This window comes from Capricornis sumatraensis, chromosome 5, assembly GCF_032405125.1.
Source record: "Capricornis sumatraensis isolate serow.1 chromosome 5, serow.2, whole genome shotgun sequence".
In the NCBI taxonomy this organism is placed as follows: Eukaryota; Metazoa; Chordata; class Mammalia; order Artiodactyla; family Bovidae; genus Capricornis; species Capricornis sumatraensis.
The window spans coordinates 107,538,177-107,558,117 of NC_091073.1; the positions used below are offsets into that span (position 1 = coordinate 107,538,177).

Genomic DNA, 19,941 nt, shown 5'->3' on the forward strand with positions numbered 1-19,941 from the left:
AACACCTGTGCTGTCTGGGCCCACCTGATCATACTCTGAAGCTCCTGGATACAGTGGCCAGCCCAGGAACAGCTCTGCAATGACGCAGCCCAAAGACCACATATCAATTGCCTCACAAAATGGTAAGCCCAGGATGATCTCAGGGGCCCTGAAAAGGAAGAATGGAAAAAAACAGTCATTAGCAATTTGGAAAAGCAGGAAGCTATTTCTATACGAATTCTAAAAAAAAAAAAAAAAAAAATCCAGTCTTTTGAACCCAAGCTACTGTTACTGACCCCCGCAAGGTCCTGTTGTTCTTGAGCTGGGTTGCAATGATCCTTGCATCCTTTGGCTTGGTCCTCCCATCAGTAGGGTGCCTGGCTAGGTGACTGGCTGAGATGCACGGCAGGTCTGAGGTTGTAGAGCAGACCCAGAGGGAACCACAGCTACTGCTTCACCACCATCACGCTCCAGCCAGATGAGCTAATCAACGCCTTTGAGATACTCAGGAATTATCTTTTGTAGCTGAAAACCCAGGAAATCAACCTTTAGAGAATGCCCAGGTTTTTTTAAATTTTGCTGAGTGGCGTGCAGGATCTTAGTTTCCTGCTGCTAAGCTGCTAAGTCACTTCAGTCGTGTCTCACTCTGTGCGACCCCATAGACGGCAGCCCACCAGGCTCCACCGTCCCTGGGATTCTCCAGGCAAGAACACTGGAGTGGGTTGCCATTTCCTTCTCCAATGCATGAAAGTGAAAAGGGAAAGTGAAGACGCTCAGCTGTGTCCAACTCTTAGCAACCCCATGGACTGCAGCCTACCAGTCTCCTCCATCCATGAGATTTTCCAGGCAAGAGTACTGGAGTGGGTTGCCATGGCCTTCTCCACTTAGTTCCCTGACCAGGGATCAAACCTGCTCCCTGAACATTCAGTGGAAGCTCCAAGTCTTAACCACTGGGTCACCAGGGAAGTCCCAAGGATGCTCAGTTTTTACAAAGGATTTCTGAAGTACAGGTATTCTATTTTCAGTCATATATAAAACAAGTTGCCTCCCCGCAGAATGGGATTAAATCCAGTATCTGTTTATGCCAACAACCCCTTTTTAGGAGTTTGTATCATACTTTTCCAAGGAAACACTAGTTTTTTTTTTCATTACCTTCTAAAGAATTCTCTCCTATGACAATTATAGTACCTGGTTCATGATCTGTAGTTCAGGTGTAAATCAGAATTCCATTATAAACCCTTTCCTAACTTCAGAAAATATATTCCTTCACATGATAAACCTGGTTACCTGCTGGAACTTCTGAAGGAAATCACCTAAACTCAAAGAGAAAATTTCACATGTACTTGGTAATCAAAACCAAAGACCACAAGAGTAGCTCTGCTTTTCTAGGAATTGGTCATGATTGCTAGGTTCACATTTTGGAGAAAACCATGCTCGGAGCATGAGATATGAACTCAGTTTATGATTTTTTTTTTTAAACGTGGCTCAAGGCATTCTGCTGATGCACGGGTCCAACTTCTGTTTTCTCTATCAACGGTCCCCTTGATGGCATGATCCAGGAAGATGCAACTCCACCTTTTTAGCAGCCTGGAGAGGGAGCCCGGGAGCTGGGAGACTTTTCTCTATCGGGGTTATCTTTGCCCAGCCAGCAGGAGAGGAGGGAGGGAGGGGGTGCCAGGAGCACCTCCACTTGTTGGAGCTTTGAGCTGAATTTCCCCTGCACAAAGCATCTCCCTGCCTGCTCCTTTAAACTGGCTCTCATTGCTGGTTTTTTTTTTTTTTTTACTTTCTTTCTCTACATAATGGTTCTGAAAAAACAAATAAGAATCAAAAGGTCTTGCTATCAAGTCTTTTGATTTTTCAGCTGTAAAAAGGAGTCTCTTCCCTTCCTTGGAGCTGGAGAGGCAGCACTACTGTTGGTGCTTCTCGAGAGCTGAGACTGTGGTCTGGGCGGCGAGGCCAAGGTTGGGTCTCCGTGGGCTTGGAAGGAGGGGACTGCTCCGGAGGGCCGGGGAGCGAGATGTCCCTGCCCCCTCACTACTGGGTGTCTTCAGCTCCAGTGTTGTGCCTGACACTTAGCTCTGTCCTTGGTCTTTGTCTCCTCCCAGCCTAGTTGCTGACAGTTCATGTGGACGTGGGGGATGGCTCTTGCCCTCCAGCACGGATGCCCTGGGGAGGCTGGGGAGGCATCAGTGCTGGACTGTCCCGGGTCATGGCCTAGATCACTGTGTCCAGCGGTGCCCCCACACACCATGGCTTCCCGAGCCACAGATCATTATGTGGAACTGAAGAGACTACCGCAGGTTGCTTCCAGCAATGCCATCTCTTCCGTGGTGGTTTCGGTTTATTTAAAAAAAAAACAACACATCTTTTTGAAAAGAAGGGAGTGTCTCAAAAGAACATGATAGTGAAAATAACATGCTCTTGTTACACATGTGGCAGAACCTGCTTTGCTTTCTGTCCTCTCTGTTCGAGAGTCAGACGTGTCTACCTGCCTCCTCTCACGTGGAGACTCCGGCCTCTCCTTGGGGAGGTACCTGCTCTGGTCCTGAGAAGCCCCTCTTGTGGCAGCTGCTGCGGGCTCAGAATCAGGCATCTCAGCACCTCTGTCTCCCATTCTTTTGACCTGTTCCTTTGCCCGTTGTAGCCTGGACACTCCAGTCTCCAGGTCGGGTCTTAGGAACAGGCTGCTCTGGTTCCGTGTGGCCATCTCTGGACTTGACCATGAGGCTGTCCTTCCTATCAGGTTAATTAACTGGCCCTCATGCCCCAGTACTCTTGCCTGGAGAATTCTAAGGACAGAGGAGCCTGGTGGGCTACAGTCCATGGGATCGCAAAGAGTGGGACACTCTTGCGACTAACTTTCACTTTCACTTTTTCATGCCCTTAAAGCAGACCACTGGGAACCCCTGGAAACCCATTTCCCAGATTCTGTTCCCTGATGATCTGCCCAGCAGAATCCAACAGGTAAGACTGTCATGCAAAGGGCATGCCAGTGATGTTCTTGGGCAAGAAACAGCAGACTCACGCTACAGGAATGGGACCTGTGAAAACCATTTAGTTGGGGACTTCCCTGGTGGCCCAGTGGTTAAGACACCGAGGTCCTTATACAGGGGGCTCAGGTTCGATCCCTGGTTGAGGAAATAATATCCCATATGCTGCAACTAAGAGTTCTCATGCCTCAACTAAGATCAGGTACAGCCAGATAAATCGTAAGTAAATATTTAAAAAAATTGTTTAGTCCATCAGAAAACGGAATGACTGCAATTCCTGGCGTCGCGATATGTACGGCAGAGGATTTCTTTTGCTGTGATCTAGTGAGCAAATGTGTGGGGATCAGGCAGGGCAGCTGGGAGACAAAAGAAACAGAAGGTGCAGCCCTGTCCCCCACGGGCTGCTGGGGAGGCGACACCGAAGCACAGGGGACAACTGAAGTTGAGCACAAAAACATACACACACACACACACACACACACATACACACGCACACACATGCGCACACACACACACACACACACGCACACACAGACCTAATCCAAGCGCACACTCTTGCTCGTGTCTCCTGTCTAACAACTGTAAAACAGAACGCAAGAACAAAACACGCCAAAACCAAACCTCTCCCAATCCCTTCAGCCCCTGCAGCTGCTGCCCTAGTTCTCTGTTCTCCGTCCAAAGCCAAGTCTCTGAAGAGCCATCTCTGGCAGCTTCCAGTGCTCCGTCTCTCGCATCTTCCCTCCCTCCTTTCACTGGACTTGCCCCTCCGCTCCATTCAAGCGTGGAGCTCGCCGAGGCCAGCAGGGGCCACGTTGCGCCCACTGGTCAGGTTCTCAGCTCTGGAGCCTGAGAGCCGTGTTTCTTCCACACGGCTGGTCGTTCCACCCAGTCTTGAAACAGGCAATCTTGGTTCGCACGACACTACGTGCTCCTGCGTTTGCTCTGCTCTGCGGCTCACGGCTTGTCCTCCTCTGTCCAAGTGCTGCCCATGGCAAAGCCCCAGGACCCCCCTTCTCTTCTCTCATTTCGTTGTTTTTCTAGGTAATTCTTATGGGGTTGAACTGTGTCCCAAAGTCATGCTGAAGTCCTAATCTTCGGTAGCTCAATGTGGGCCCTTCTTTGGTAATGGGGTGACTACAGATGTCATCAGTTACGATGACCTCGTCCTGGAGCAGGGTGCATCCTTCATCCAATCCAGCATGACCAGTGTCCTCGGAAGAAGGGGGAGATTTGGACACAGACACAGAGGGAAGACAGCCATATGAAGATGGAGGCAGAGACTGGAGTGATGCTGTCACAAGCCAAGGAGCCTGCAGAAGCTAGAAGGGGCAAGAAGGCCCCTCCCTGGAGGCTTCAGAGGGAGCACGGCCCTGCTGACACCTTGATTTTGGTCGTCTAGCTTCCAGAACTGTGAGAGAACAAGGCTCTGTTATTCTGAGTCATGTGTTTTGTGGTGCTCGTCTCTGCACGCTGGGAAACTGTGACGGTCACTGTGGCCATTCTTAGCGGTTTAAATCCCATTTTGTGTATTTCCAAAAGTCTGTCTCCATCTTGGACTTTTCTTGGCTCCAGCTTTATGTTTCTGATGGCCTGACATCTCCGTTGGAATATCTCTCAATCACCTCAACTTGTCTTTAAAAGGGAACTCTGCTCCTCTGCACCCTCCCACCCCAAATAATTCCTCCCTCTGTCCTCTGTTTCACTAAATGGAATTTCTCTCGCACCCCCACCTCCCCACCCAGCCCCATTACTCATGCTGGAAACCTGGGATTGATCTCGGATTCCTCTCTCTCCCTCTGCGTCCTTGCCATTCAGTAACGGCAGCTCCGAAGCAGCTCAACTGGCCCCGGATTCTCGGCTTCTGCTGCCACCGCCCTGGCCCTGACCACCTCACCTGGGCCTTCCTGTCTTTCCACTCCATCATTGCTTCCTCCAGTCCACTCTCTACCAGCTCAACAGGTCACAGGCCCTCAGCTCGAAGTCCTTCCCAGGCTCCCTGCCTCCCTGAGAAGGAAATCTCAGTCCCTCCCCCGGCTGGGCCCCGCCCACCTGGCACTGTCACCCATCCACTCTCCCAGCTCAGTGAGCCCCAGCCTAACCAGTTTCCTGAGCCTTCCCGAGGAACTGTTGCTTTGGCGTCAAATGCCTTCTCCGCTGGTTCTCAGGTGGCGGCTTCCTTCTCGCTCATTCTTCAAACCTCTGCTTAATTGTCACTGCTGCCGACAGGCGTCCCTCGACCCCAGTCAGTCTCCATCTCCGGTGCCATAAATGTCACTTTACAGCACTTTCCCAATAACCTCCTCACCGTCTGTCTCCTCTGCTACGTCCACGAGGGCAGCACAGGGTCTGGCATTTAGGAGCCAATCAGTAAGGATTTGTAGATTGAATAAACCTTTATTAAATATAAGAAAAGTGCTAAAATATGTGACTCAGATGGAAAGTTCTAAGGCTTGCAAACAAAGGAGGGTAGAAGGGGCGAATCTTCATGAAGGGACGGGAGCCCAGGCGTGAGCCTTTCACCCGGGGAAAAGCGGACTTCTGTGCATGTGAATGGGCAGGGCTGATACAGCCCATCTCTTCCCACTTCCTCTAGAAGCCATCCTCCACTCAGCTCCACACTGTGGGCTTGCTGGAGCCCTCTGTGGTCCAGCTCTCTCTTGTAAACCCCTACTGGTCTCCTGCCTTTGGTTTCAACCTTTTCCAGTTTACTCTGAAACTCTCCCCCATTCAAAGGCCGTGTCCTCTTGTCTGCACACATGACACGTTGGTCACATTTCTGAGAAAGCCTGTCCTCCCCTGCCCCTTCCTCACTCAAACACACCTTGCTCTCGGTGCTGGTGGACTGCATGGTGAACATTCAGACATGAACCACCGGATCGGTCCAATAAATATTAACTGACCACCCGAAGGACTGATGCTGAAGCTGAAGCTCCAATCCTTTGACCAACCTGATGCGAAGAACTAACTTATTGGAAGAGACCCTGATGCTGGGAAAGACTGAAGACAGAAGGGGACAACAGAAGATGAGACGGTTGGATGGCATCACCAACTCAATGGACATGAGTTTGAGCAAACTCTGGGAGATAGTGAAGGACAGGGAAGCCTGTGTGCTGCAGTTCATGGGGTCGCAAAGAGTCAGACACGACCGAGCGACTGAACAACAACAAAAACTGTTGTATATACATGTCTGGGTGTTCGCCCTCCACTATCCCAAGGGTAGGGCCTGTGTTCCTACATTTTGAGCCTCAGTCTGGTACACAGCAGATGCTCCATAAAAATCTGCTCAACACGAGCCCTCAGTTCAGAAAGGCACTTCTTTTATCTGGCCCCTCATTAATCCCTGGGGAACCAAAGACCCCTCTGCTATGATCGGGCAGATGCCTGGTCCCTGCTCCACTGGTCTGTAAGGCTCCAAGCTCCTCGATGTTCAAAGTCAAGTCTAAAATCGGTTTCTTTCTGTTCAGTGCACCGGAAGCACATTCGATGGTTGCTAAGGTGTATTTATTCTTCAGTGGAGAAACCATTATTAGCAGGGGTTATCCTAAGACAGAGTTTAGCACCCCTTATTTAGTCACTTAGCGGGGAATAATTCAACTGCCATTTTCTTAAGCATCTTCTATGTGCCAGGCACTGTGCTGGGTGCTGATGATCAGAAACCAGACCCTGCGGTTCCTCGAGGAGTTCACTGTCTAGTCGGAGGCAACAATGGGCCTGTGGCCAACATATAATGAGCGCCCAGCACACGCAGGTGAGGCAAAGCCTGGGGGCCTTCTCGGGAGAGGTGATCGGGCGAGGTGGCCTCCAGGCACAGGGTGGGGTGAGTACACGTCCATCCCTGGCCTCTGGCTGCACCTCTGGCACCTAGCACAGACACCTGGAGCACCCAGGTGCTCACCACACCTCTGGAGAAGGAATAAACCTTTCTGTTTCAAACCCACACCCTCAGCAGGCACCAGTTTTCCCTGAAGCTGGCGCCATCTCCTTGGCAACACTGCCTATGACAAAAGGCAGACTACTTGGCCTTTCTATTTCAAAGTTTACATGCTTTAAAAAAAAAGAGAAAAAAATCACATCCTGGTTTCTTGCATGGGGGCTGTTTCTGGTCTCTCAGTTTGGGTCCCTAGTGGGTAGGACTGCCAGCTTGGGACATGGCCTTTCCCCTCTGGGCTCAGAACCGCCTAGGCTGTGTCAGGGACTCAACCTTCCCTTACCAGCCCACGGAATCCTCTTACAGAGGCTCCTCACTGCTATTTTGGGACATCAGAAATACTTGAAACACACACGAAGTGTCAGACAAAATTTGCACCTAAGAAAGATTGTTCCTTTCCAACATTTCCATAGCAAGACATAGAAAATTCTATCTTTCTATAGAAAGAGAACGGACAACTGTCATTTTCGACACAGCAGTGATTAAGCTTTGATATTTCACTCCGGTGGCTCTCCTGACAGTACATGTATCTGGTGAGGCATTCCCAGATCACGTGCAGATGTTGTGACCCTATGGGGGAATGACCTCCAACAGAGGCGTGCACACCACCTGAGTTGAGTGGGAACACTCAGGACCAGTGCCATCAGGTCGTGGCTGTATATCGATTTCCTGACGTTGGCAGGAGGATAAAATGAAACAGCATCACAGGAGCACCTAGCACAGGGCCTGGCCCAGAGAAAGCAGTCAGCAGATAGTACATCACTTACGGATTATGTACAATGTGTCTAAGGCCATGTGACGGCAATTAGATAAAGAGCATCCCTTTCCCTCATTTAAAGAAGTTTTATTAATGCTGTTTCTTTTTTGGTTGCACTTGGTCTTCACTGCTGCACACACTTCTCTCTCGTTGCAGCGGGCAGGGGCTACTCTCTAGTTGCGGTGTGAGGGCTTCTTATTGCAGTGGCCTCCCCCACTGCAGAGCACACCAGGCACCCGGGCTTCAGCAGCTGTGGCTCGCAGGCTCTAGAGCGTGGGCCCAGGAGTTGTGGCACGAGGGCTCAGCTGCCCCATGGCACGTGGAATCCTCCCAGGCCAGGGATCAAACACATGTCCTCTGCATCGGCAGGCGGGTTCTCAACCAATGGACCACCAGGGAAGTCCCCCTTTCTTCATCTTAAAGGTCCATTTTCTTCCTTATAAATTGAAATGTTAGGAAAACTATTTAAATATATTAAAGCATAACCATTAAAGAGTTTTTTCATTTATCTTTACAAAAAAGGGGCAAAGGTTAATATAACCAACAATGAAGTCCCTGTCATTTAGCTTTAGAAAGAAAACTTCCCATCCACAACTCCCGACTTCTTCCTACTGGAGAGCATGACCCTAACCCTGCATCACCTTTCACAGTACAAGCCCTTCCTCACCCAACCTCCCCGGCCAAGTTCATGTCTCCATCATCCACACTAATAACACAAGTGCAAGGTTCGCGGCCACTCCCAACTTGGGCAATAAATCTGCAACACTAATCAGAGAGCACAGGAAGGACTGTGCATTTCTGGAAAAATGTTACTCAATTTCTCCGGGTTTTTATTTCACCATCTATAAAATGTGATTATTAATCTTGCTTTTTTCCTTGTCTCAGCAGCAGCTTATGAAGATAAATTACGTTTGGTAGAATTATAAAGCAGTTTGAACTCTCTGGAAGCAAGACACTCTGTTAGTCCATGGTATTTTATAATCACTGATATTATAAGGTGTTCTTGAATTGAACTGCAGTGAAAAAGCCTGTTCCCACAAATATATGCAGATTGAAAGTAACCTCAGTATGGTTGGGGCAGAAGCAATCAAAATGTAAAATTGTATTTCAGATGGGTTGTTAAATCTTATGTTTCTGCCGCAAAAGTAAGGAGACTTGGAAAGGCTGACACCCGCTCAGAGGCACTATTTGAGTTGGTGGCCTGGACTGGGAGGCAAAGGATTACATCAAGGCCACACAGGACCCTAGGAGTGGCAGAAATCTGAGGACTCTGAGGCTATTTTAGGGAAATTGGACCCCAAAGCCCAAAGGATTTTCACAGAAGACAACCTGAAAGGTGAACAGTGGAGAGTGCCTCAGGGCAGTATTTCTAGAAGATGGATTTGTACCATGTCAGGGGGACCCAGAAAGGTCCAAGTGGAGACAGCAACTGAGGCCTGGCTAATCCAAGGTCAACCTGGGGTTTGATTTTGAAAAAGATAGAGCTTCCTTGGCAAACTGGAGATAGTAAAGAAGCAGCTCTGTCTTTGAGGCGCTTGACAAATGGGTGAAAGACAAAGTGGCTCAGAGACAGAGCTCCAGGAACAAACCACAGGGTGAGGTTGACCAGGAGCCTGCTCACTGTGTGGGCCTTCCCTGAGCCAAGGTGATAAGGAGACTGGTCTAACCAAACGCTGTGCATCCTGAGAGCACCACACACCCTCCACAGGAGAGATTTTCTCTAAGAAAATCTGCCTTGTAGTACGACGAGGAGGACGCTGTCCTCTGACAGTGACAAGGCTCTGACTCCAGAGGAGGAGCCAGGGAACACACCCAACTGGTGCCTGTGGTGGTCCCAGCTTGATGTTACATATGCAATGAAATTGTTTCAGAGGGGTTCTAGAAGTTCTTTCTCGGGGCCACTGCTGACAGCCATAAAACTGTGTGTATGCTATGAGGAGTCAAGAGCCTCACTGGTGATGCTGCTGTAATTGAGCATCTCCAGTTCTCACAAACAGAAATGCTCAAGACATCAGAACAAAGCATCACAACCACCTGGAAAGTTGATTATATATAATCAGGGTTTGACTGTGCCGGTGACGTCATTCTCACGCCATACTTGGACAGTCTCCCGAAGGAAGTGCATTTCCTTGAGTCAACTAACCATTTCAGGACAATGTTAGAATCAGAGCGGAAGTTTTTTTGGATTTGTATCGGCAATGAACATTTTGACTCTGAGGAAGACTTGCCTGGTGAACACTAAATATATGCGCGCACACATACACACACACACACCTCCACCCTCCCATTCCCCACCTCTGTGCTGACCCTTGGTTCCCAGCTGTACTTCAACTCTGCAGAGTTCAGCACTAAAATCCAACCTTCTTGCTTATCTACCAGAAGAAAAGCTTGGATCTAGAACTCAATAACTATAATCTCCAAAGGCTTCTAACAATATTGGTATAATTAGGAAACCAGTTCCCAGATATCTAGAGGATATTCTGACGTTAGCCTCTAATTCTTCGTAAATCGCTTTAAGAAATGTTCCTGGGAAGAATGACTTAGATCTCATAATGGGTCATTTCGAAAACATGGGCCCTGTCCTGGAATTCCTTATCCTCTTGACATGTACCACACACTGAGTCTACTCAGCCCACCCCACACCCTGTGATCTGTATCTCCTGGGTCTCTGGGGCTTGTTATCATGAAGTCAGGGGATGCTGGAGAAAGCCTGCTCTTGCCTTCCAACACCCCATGGGACTATAATATTACCAGATTTTATGCTCATACTTTTGGTGAAACTATGTGCTCAGTAAATGTCTGTGGAAGCACCTGTTGGCCAGGGAAATGGAATCTCAGATTTCGGTACATCTACATCCAGTCCCATCACTTCACGCCAAATAGATGGGGAAACAATGGAAACAATGACAGACTATTTTCTTGGGCTCCAAAATCACTGCAGACGGTGACTGCAGCCATGAAATTAAAAGATGCTTGCTCCTTGGAAGAAAAGCTATGACAAGCCTAGACAACATATTAAAAAGCAGAGACAGTACTTTGCTGACAAAGGTCTGTCTAGTCAAAGCTATGGTTTTTCCAGTAGTCATGTATGGATGTGAGAGTTGGACCATAAAGAAGGCTGAGCACCAAAGAATGGATGCTTTTGAACTGTGGTGTTGGAGAAAACTCTTAGAGTCCCTTGGACTGCAAGGAGATCAAAACCAGTCAATTGTAAAGGAAATCAGTCCTGAGTATTCATTGAAAGGACTGATGCTGATGCTCTAGTACTTTGGCCACCTGATGCAAAGAACTGACTCACTGGAAAAGACCCTGATGCTGGGAAAGATTGAGAAGGGGGAGACAGAAAATGAGATATTTGGATGGCATCACTGACTCAAGGGGAGTTTGAGGAAACTCTGGGAGTTGGTGATGGACAGGGAAGCCTGGCGTGCTGCAGTCCATGGGGTGGCAGAGTCAGACACGACTGAGTGACTGAACTGAACTGAACTACACCTAGAGATTCTTTTTACACATGTATGGCTCCAGGTTCTTTTATAAAGTTAAAAAAATCTTTGATTGATTGTGAATAACAACACATGTAAAAAGAAATGCATAGAGCAAAAACATAATGGCTCCATGACTTATCAGAAAGCAACGCCCAGTGTCACTCACAGCTGGGTGGAGAGACGCGGTGGGCAGCACCAAGCCCCTCCCCTGCACGCAGACACTGTCCCCTCTCTGCATGCGGTGGTGACACGGGGCCGGTACAGGAGTGTGTTCATCTTACAGTGTGGCCCCCACATCTCCAGGAATCAGGTCCTCAACAGGAGGACCAGACCAGAGGGCAGGCGTGCAGCGCAAAGCCCGGGGCAGCTGGCTATGGGGGAGAAAGAAGACAAAACCTCGGATGTTCTTTTTAGTTCTGCTGGTTGACTGTTTCTTCTGCTTTGTTGCTAGTCTGCTGACTGAAACTGAGGGTTGGAAATGCGTTTCGAGCTTCCCTGGGAAGTCTGCTGATAGCAGGTAGGCCTCACCCACGTGGCACTATCACAGGCTGGCACCCTTCGCTTCCTGAGGCCACTACTCTGCGCTGGGAGGGAATTTGGGATTTCAGTTCCAGACCCATGGCAGATGCAGCCCCTCCACTTTATTCAGAGTGGTTATGTGTCACCCCTAGTGGGGTAGAAGTGGGATGTCAGGCCGGGAAGAAAGGAGGGGTCTCCTTTACACCTTTGAGTAGTTAACTCAAGGCTCAGCCATTGATGCCTTCAAACCAGGGTGCCGGAGAAGACTCTTGAGAGTCCTCTGGACAGCAAGGAGATCAAACCAGTCAATCCTAAAGGGAATCAACCATGAATATTCACTGGAAGGATTGATGCTGAAGCTCCAATACTTTGGCCACTTGATGTGAAGACTGATTCATTGGAAAAGACCCTGATGCTGGGAAAGACTGAAGGCAAAAGGAGAAGGGGGCAGCAGAGGATGAGATGGTTAGATAGCCTCACCGACTCAATGGACATTAATTTGAGCAAACTTTGGGAGATAGTGAAGGACAGGGGAGCCTGTGGGGAGCCTGGCATGCTGCAGTCCATGGGGTTGCAAAGACTTGGACACGATTTAGTGACAGAACAACAGCCTCTATCCCAAATGAAAGCACACTAAGAAGGTACTATTACTTATAAGAAATTATTGATTTCAGTGGAAAACTTTCCACTGGTTAACACTTAGCTTCCACTGACCCGTAGTGAGTTCTCAGAAATGTTTCTCAGGTCTGGACTGAACCAGCACGAGGCTGGAGAGCCAGTATGCTGTACTGCGTGGGGTCCCCTGATGCCCAGCTCTTGGCAAGTGAACGGTAGCAAAGTCAAGGCTCATCTCAGGTTATTTCCCTTCTTATGGCGCCAGCTGACTCTGTGACTCGCAGGGCTAAATCAGAAGGTGGTCTTTATGGCTGATGGATGGGGGTGAGGAATACAGGGCCTGGTGATAAACCTGTTCCTTCTTTGAAAGGGAGATGCATTCAGTGTCACCGATTGGAGACGTACCAATCGAGAGAGTCGGAGCCGAAACCTGAGATATGGAGAGGAGCCCGCTGAGTAAAGATGTTGAACACACGCTGGAGGGTGACTTTCCCCGTAGCCACGGGGATATTTCCATCCTCAGACAAGGCCTCCCTCCTGCTACTGCACTGTCGGTAGAGAATTACAGAGAAAGAAGGGACAAAGCCAGCTGATATGCTACCTAAGCAAATTTTCAACTAAAGCCAGTGGCCACCCCGGCCGATGGAGCAGGTTCTGGTCCACAGAGTGTGGGAAGTATCCTGTCTGAACGTGGACAGGTGCGTGGAGGAAGAAGAGCTAGGTGGATGAGGCTGGCTCTGCCAGGAGACCAGATGGGCGGAGGAGAATGGAGGTACCATTCTTCACTCAATTCTACTGCAGGACATGTGGCAGAGGGGACTTAAACCATGGTCTGTTTGGACCTGCCCTGGTCAGAGCAAAGATGCGGGCCCCATGGTGGCTGGTTGTTTGTTCCAATGGGAGTTAGGACAAGAGAGTGGGCATAAATCCCAGGTCTCTAGCCAAAGGCGGCTGATTTAGGGAAAACCTAATATTCAACTTTTCCTAGAGGAACTGGAAACAAAACAAAACTCCAGTTTGCTTTCTTGTGCTCGCTTGGGTCACGGAGGAAAAACAAAGCTGGCTTTTGGCAGCTGACATGAGGGGCTGCCGGAGTGCAGGGGCTGATGCATGTTCTGAAAGGGCCCCCATTCTTCGACTGCTGCAGGACCGAGGGATGGAGGCCACTGGGGACAGCCAGGGACGTCACCATGACAGACCTACAGCACACTGCAGACGAGAGCCGGGAAGACGTTTCTGCCGGTGGAAGGGGAGCAGGCTGTCCCCCCAGATGAGAACGCCACTGCTCATCTGTCCAGAAACTTGTTTTTCTCATCCAAACAATGGGGCCTCTTTGTAACCCAAGAGCTGGGACTTTCGGATCTTGCCTTTGGAATGGAGCAGCCTTCAGCAAAAGAGATTAAAATGTTCATCTTGTTCCTTGGAGCACTGAACCCCACTCCAGCTGAGTAGACTAACCCAAGTGTAGAAATAGGGCATTGCACGTCAGTCGGCTGAGGCTCAGGAGGTGGAGGAAAAGGAAAGGAAGATGGACTTGAGGGGCGGGGGGGGGAATCTACCTGGTGGGGGCACAAGGGGTGACAGCGCAGAACCACCCAGACTCGTCAGGGTGGTCAGGACGAGGCCCTAGCAGCACGCCTAGCATCCGTTCCAACAGCCCTTGCCCCCCACCCCGGACTGCACCCCCAGTTTGCCTCTATGGAAAGACCTCCTCTGGCCGTCAAGCTTCCAACTCGAATCCTGCCTCCTCTAGAATTCTGTCCTGACCAAGGCTCTCTCTGAGTCTGCGTCCCCACAACACATCTGCCAATTCCAGTCTTTCATTCATCCCTGCCCTGATAACTGTTTCTTAAAACGAGAAAAGTCTACCAGCGGCTTCTCGGCTGGACCGATAGCATCTGGAGGCAGTGGGCATCTGTTATTCATCCCTGCACACCTGGCACAAGTGCTGTGCGGGTGAGTCCTCCACATATACGGGTGGTCACGTGCCACACTCAGGGGTTGGGAGAGGCAGAGGTCTCAGCCTCCTCTTCCTACCACAAATCCTGCAGGATGCACTCAATGTTCAACACACAGATGCTTGCTGACGAAAGCCATTTTCTAAGGAAGCAGCAGACACAGGGACTTCTTACTATTTGTTGTTTATGCATCATAGATGTGCGTGTGGCTTCCGTGATGGCTCAGGCAGCAAAGAATCTGCCTGCAATGCAGGAGATGTGGGTTCGATTGCTGGGTCAGGAAGATCCCCTGGAGGAGGAAATGCCAATCCACTCGTGTATGCTTGCCTGGAGAATCCCATGGACAGAGGAGCCTGGCGGGTTATAGGCCATAGGGTCACAAACAGTTGGACATGATTGAGTACGCACATGCATGTGTTTATGTGTCAGGCAAGAGAAAGGATAGAGAACACGTAAGCCCTGTCTAGTACTTCTCTGATAATGGGGACTTCCATGGAGAAATCCTTTATTTTTAATGGGAGAGGCTTGACCTAGGAAGTTTGTATCAAAGACATGGAGGAAAGGTAGGTAAAGAGAAGAAACTATTTATCTAGAATTGAGGAAAGAAATAACAAATGGAAATGGGAAGAGAGGAGGCAGCTAGGGAGATTTTAAAAGATACAACTGAAAAAAAAAAAAAGAAACAACAAGCAATTAAATGAATGTTTGAAAGAATGGTAGTCATCATTGGTACGAAGTTTTGAAAAATCATTTAAAGTAACCGAGCTTGTCACCCTTGCCTCTGTAGGGTGTCAGTTATGTAAGCAGGTCTTTGTATGTGTACATTTAGGCTTGTCCTGGCTTTCCCCATGAGATCAAAAGTTCCTTGAGAAGACAGAGCCTATGTTTGCTTCCTAAGGAAGTGCTAAGCCGCCAGAGAGCAGCCTGGTGGTGCTCTGCACACAACAGGTGTTCAATCAGCATTAACCAATCAAATTCTGACTCCTCGTTGAAAGCTTCTGACGCAACTGTCTAGTTCCTTTTCATTCAGGCTCAAAAGGGGTTTGTTTTTCAAGAAACAAAACAACCCCAAATACCCCCAAAGATTCAACTCTAGATTCAACTTGGTGGCTAAGTGGAACAATTCTGCCTGACTCTTTAACGATGCTAACTTGTGTGAAAAATCAAACAGATGTCTTCCTCCCTCTCTCTTCTGGGGTCCCCTGACTTTACAGAGGCTGATAGGCTTCAGATGATCACAGGGCCATCACTGGGGACTCACAGTTCAGACCAGGAAATCAATACCGCTGGAGGAAGTGTGGCATGTACAACACTGAGGACTTGGGGTTGCGTAGAGGTAAGGCTGATAAAAGAAATACGGCACATGTTCCCTAGCCTGGTTATGATTTTTATTTTCTCTGCAATTGCATCAGCAGTTTAAATGTGAGTTTCACTCCTAGGTGCACCTTAACAGCTGGTGAAAATGACTCCATTTTGCAAGGTGGGGCTGAAGGTCTGTCATCGGTTCCATCATCCCTACTGAGAGGTCACATCCCACACCTTTGTCACCGACCCATCTGCATTATCCTTAGGATGGTTCTCAGGCCTGTCCTGCTTGCCTGGGGGAGCCAGCTTTGGGAGGGAAAGGCAGGGGGCAGAGGTGGGAAAACGATGCTATGTGGTTATTTTTCTTTCCCAGTACTGCTGCTGCTGCTGCTAAGTCGCTTCAGTCGTGTCCGACTCTGTGCGACCCCACAGATGGCAGCCCACCAGGCTCCCCCATCCCTGGGATTCTCCAGGCAACACAATGGAGTGGGTTGCCATTTCCTTCTCCAGTACTAACTGTGTTCAATATGGACAAATATTTGTGCAGCCTCTGTATTTACCATTAATACTAGGATGAAGTAATTAGGGACTAGATTTTTACTATGGGAAGCAGCAAAGCCTGGGGCCAGAGTGGGGGAGGGGACAAGGAAAGCAAAACCCCCAAACCCAAGCACACAAACACGCTCAAAGCTGGCATCTGAAGGTATTATTCGCAAACAATATGAGAAAAGGCAGAAGTGTATTTCCTCTGTTCTTCTAAAGGGAAGTTCAGGAAAAGGTCAGGAATAGAACAATGCGGGCCATCTGTCACAGCAGCCTCTAACCTAGAAAGGTTACTTACACGCCTGCCTTGCTCAGTTCTGTAATTACCACTCCCCTTCCACAGATCGCACGCCACTACGGGCCTTATGAATTATGCATTTCATTTCCATCTACCTATGCCCTTCTCGGTGACCAGGGCTAAGGTGGAGTGGGCGGGGCGAGGCGGGCCCCGCCCCTCCCCCGGCGCCCCCCACCCCAGACCCGGGTGCGCACGCAGACGCGCTGGCCCCAGAGCACTGCGCAAGGCACACCAGTGTGGATTTGCCTGGTGTTGACCTTCAATTCCCAGACTAAGGTTTTGTTTATTGAACAAATAAGCACTAGCTAGCTACCAGCAGGGATTTTCCTAGGGGAAATCACGGTGGGGCACGTTTCCTTCCCCTGAACATTTTTATTGAGGCGAAATGTGGTTAAAATGAGGCGAAATGTGGTTAAAATGAGTATTTAGAGTGGTCTTAAAGGAGACAAAAGCAGGGTGCAGCCTGAGGGCGGGTGTGTGTATGTGTGTGTGTGTGTGTGTGTGTGTGTGTTGTGTCTGTATGTCTGCGAGGTGCAGCCTGAGGGATGTATGTGGTGTGTGTGTGTGTTTTATGTGTCTATGTTTGGAAGCAGGCAGCAGCTTCCACTCGGTCCTGCTGCTGGAGCTGGGGTGGGGACTGGCACAGGGGATACCCGAAATAGATACAGTGCCATGAACTTCTGACTCTCTGAAAACTGGCACCCCTCTCCTACCAATTCAGAGGGCCCCAGGAAGTCTCTGGGGGCTATTAGTCTTCATAAATGATATTAATAAACCAAAGTGGGTACCATCCTTGGCTCAGGACACTACTTCTTGGGGATTTTCCTTTCAAATCTTTAAAAGACATTATTAGGCTCACTAGAGAAGTGTCATCTCAGACAATCCAGAGAATATGAGAACAGGGAAACCCCGCGAAGCAGACAGAGGGAAGCAGTAATTGAAAGCCCTTCCCTGAAAAGCAAACAGTATACCTGAGTCTATCACTGTGAGAGGTGATACAGGTAGAATTTTTAAATCTACTTTTGAAAAGTGCTTTTTGACACATTTGGAGATGACAGTTTTAAGACAGGATATGAAAATAGGGTATTTAATTCCCAAGGTTCATCTCAAGAACACAATAGTAAATGAGATGAATATTAGGGATAAATCACTAGGGCATAAATGTTATTCCTTTAGGTTTTTTTAAAACTACTCTCAGTGATCATCTGTTTAAAAAGGATTTAGTGACTACTGAACTTCCCTAATGGTACACTGGATAAGAATCTGCCTGCTAATGCCGGAGACACCAGTTTGACCCCGATCTGGGACGATTTCACATGCTGTGGAACAGCTAAGCCCACATGCTGCAATTATTGGAGCCCAGGCTTCACAAGAGAAGTCACTGCAATGAGACAACAAAGAGCAGCCCCCATTTGCTACACTTAGAGAAAGCCAGCGAGCAGCAATGAAGACCCAGTGCAACCAAAATAAAAGGATTTAGTGACCACTGTGAGCACAGCCGTGACACACAGCATCTAGGAGCCTCCAAGATGGCTCCTAGACGCTCACCTTGTCATATTCAACAGTGAATCCCCTCCCACACTGAATCCAACAGGATACTGCAGAAATAACGTGACTGTTGAGACTAGCTTATAAAAGGCGTTGCAGCTGCTACCCTGCTCTCTCTTGGATGGATCACTCTGTGAGAAGCCGGTGGCCATGCTGTGAGGATGCTCAAGCAGTTCTATGCAGAGGCCCACACAGCAAGAAACTGAGGCCTCCTGCCAACCGCCTGCACCAGCTTGACACCAGCCAGGACAAAGAGCCACCAAGGAAGACCCTCTAGCCCAGGCCAAGTCCTCGGATGACTGCGGCTCCCCCTAGAGAACCTGACTGCAACCCTATGAGAGAATTAGAGCAGAACTGTCCAGCCAGGTTGCTCTCAAATTCCTGGCCTGCAGATACTGTGAGACAAGACATGTATATTATTGTTTTAAGTCAATGAATTTTGAGGTCATACGTTATGTAATGATGGGTAACTAAAACCCACGTGTGACCAGACTTCTAAGAGAGGAGGGATCATGCAGAAGAAGCTTGAGACTTGTTCTCGAGACGAGCCTTAGCTGGGCCTTTGCCTGGTGCCCATCGCTGTACCAGATGTTCCTCCTGGTCCCTGCCCTGTGGGCATACACAGTCTGGGTGTCAGTGAGCACCCTCTTAAAAAAGTAGGTGGCACAGTGAAACCGATGACCAAGGGGACTTTTAAGTGCCCAGAGGCAGGAATGCCTGAAAGACAGAACGAAGGTGGCAAGCCGCTACCCTGCAGGAAGCGCGTGACACAGACACACCAATGGTTTGGCCTGCAAAGAGTTAAAAAGTCTTTTTGAATTAGTTGTTCACATTTAGAAATCAAGTGGTATTTCTTAAAAATCTGGATTTCTGGCTTCTCTTGAAATTCTGAGGCTCTGGCAACTCAGGGCTACAGGTCTGTGCTTGGCAGCAACTAGCCTGGGCTGAGGAGCTCTGCCCCCTTACATGGTGTACAGGTGTGTCTCCCGCTGTGCTCTCGCAGCTCGCTGACTTTACCCGCCTGGCCCTACAGGCGTGTGAGCTCGCCACCCACAGGAAAGAGGCAAGAGAAAGGACGAATGGAGGAGCTAAGCAAAATGACTGCTTTTAGCTTATATACTGAAGACTTTTTTGAGTGGGAGAAACCTAGGTATCTTTTATTAAACAAAAAACGTTTCATCACCAGCTACCCCAGAAGCCAGGGACACTTTAGAACTTAGAAGGAATGTACAATAATGATTACACTTTACATTAAACAGCATGAACTTTAGAAGGATCCCACGTGAAGCGTCTGCAGTGTTTGTTTATGAAGGTCTCCATTACAGAAGACCTCAGCTGAGAGGAAGTGGGATGCCCGAGTCTCACTTTGCTGACCTGGCTTTCGACGAGCACAATAATTCACAATACCAGAAGAAAGGAAGGCTCTGGCGCCATAACTCAGTGAATATCCGCTGGATTCGTCTCTCCTACAAGATACAATAATATACCCTTTTTTGGCCCTCTCCCAACTCTCCATTTGAAATAGGATTAAAATCAGTTTTCAGAGTGACTTACTCGGGAATTAACTAACCAGTCCCTGGATAACTTGATTCCTGAACAATTTCTATACAGTCCTTTGAAAACTTATAGACGAGGAATGCAGTATTAACAATGTCATGCTCTTAAGACTATCCTTTCTAAACAGTCAAGTGCTGAGTGGGAGGTCAGGGGCCCTTGGGCTTCCTTAAAAAGCTGCTCAAGGTGGTTTTTACAGGAGCACGAGAATCTGCCTGCCTCCCCACCCCCAGCCCACCCCGAGCTTGGGGGAACATTACTGACTGACCGTGTCGTAAACGTGATCACCAGTATTTATGGAGCTCCTCGTGTGTCCAGACTCTGCTAGAGGGTGATACAAAGTCATGGCTTCTGTCCTCGAGAAGCTTAGCAGCCGGTGGACGTGGACAGAAGGATGAACATGGACAGAAGGGATATACCTCAGATGGCCACTAAGTTTACAGACAGTAATCGCTGTCT

General features: G+C 48.9%; 1 protein-coding gene across 1 annotated transcript in view; it reads right to left on the reverse strand.

Moving 5' to 3' along the window:
• Window positions 1–19,941, reverse strand: part of HIPK2 (homeodomain interacting protein kinase 2) — a 193,872-nt gene that overhangs the window by 55,614 nt on the left and 118,317 nt on the right. The window contains exon 3 of the mRNA XM_068973409.1: window positions 25–148. Within this exon, the coding sequence (XP_068829510.1) occupies window positions 25–148 (124 nt within the window). The remainder of the gene's footprint in view (window positions 1–24; window positions 149–19,941) is intronic.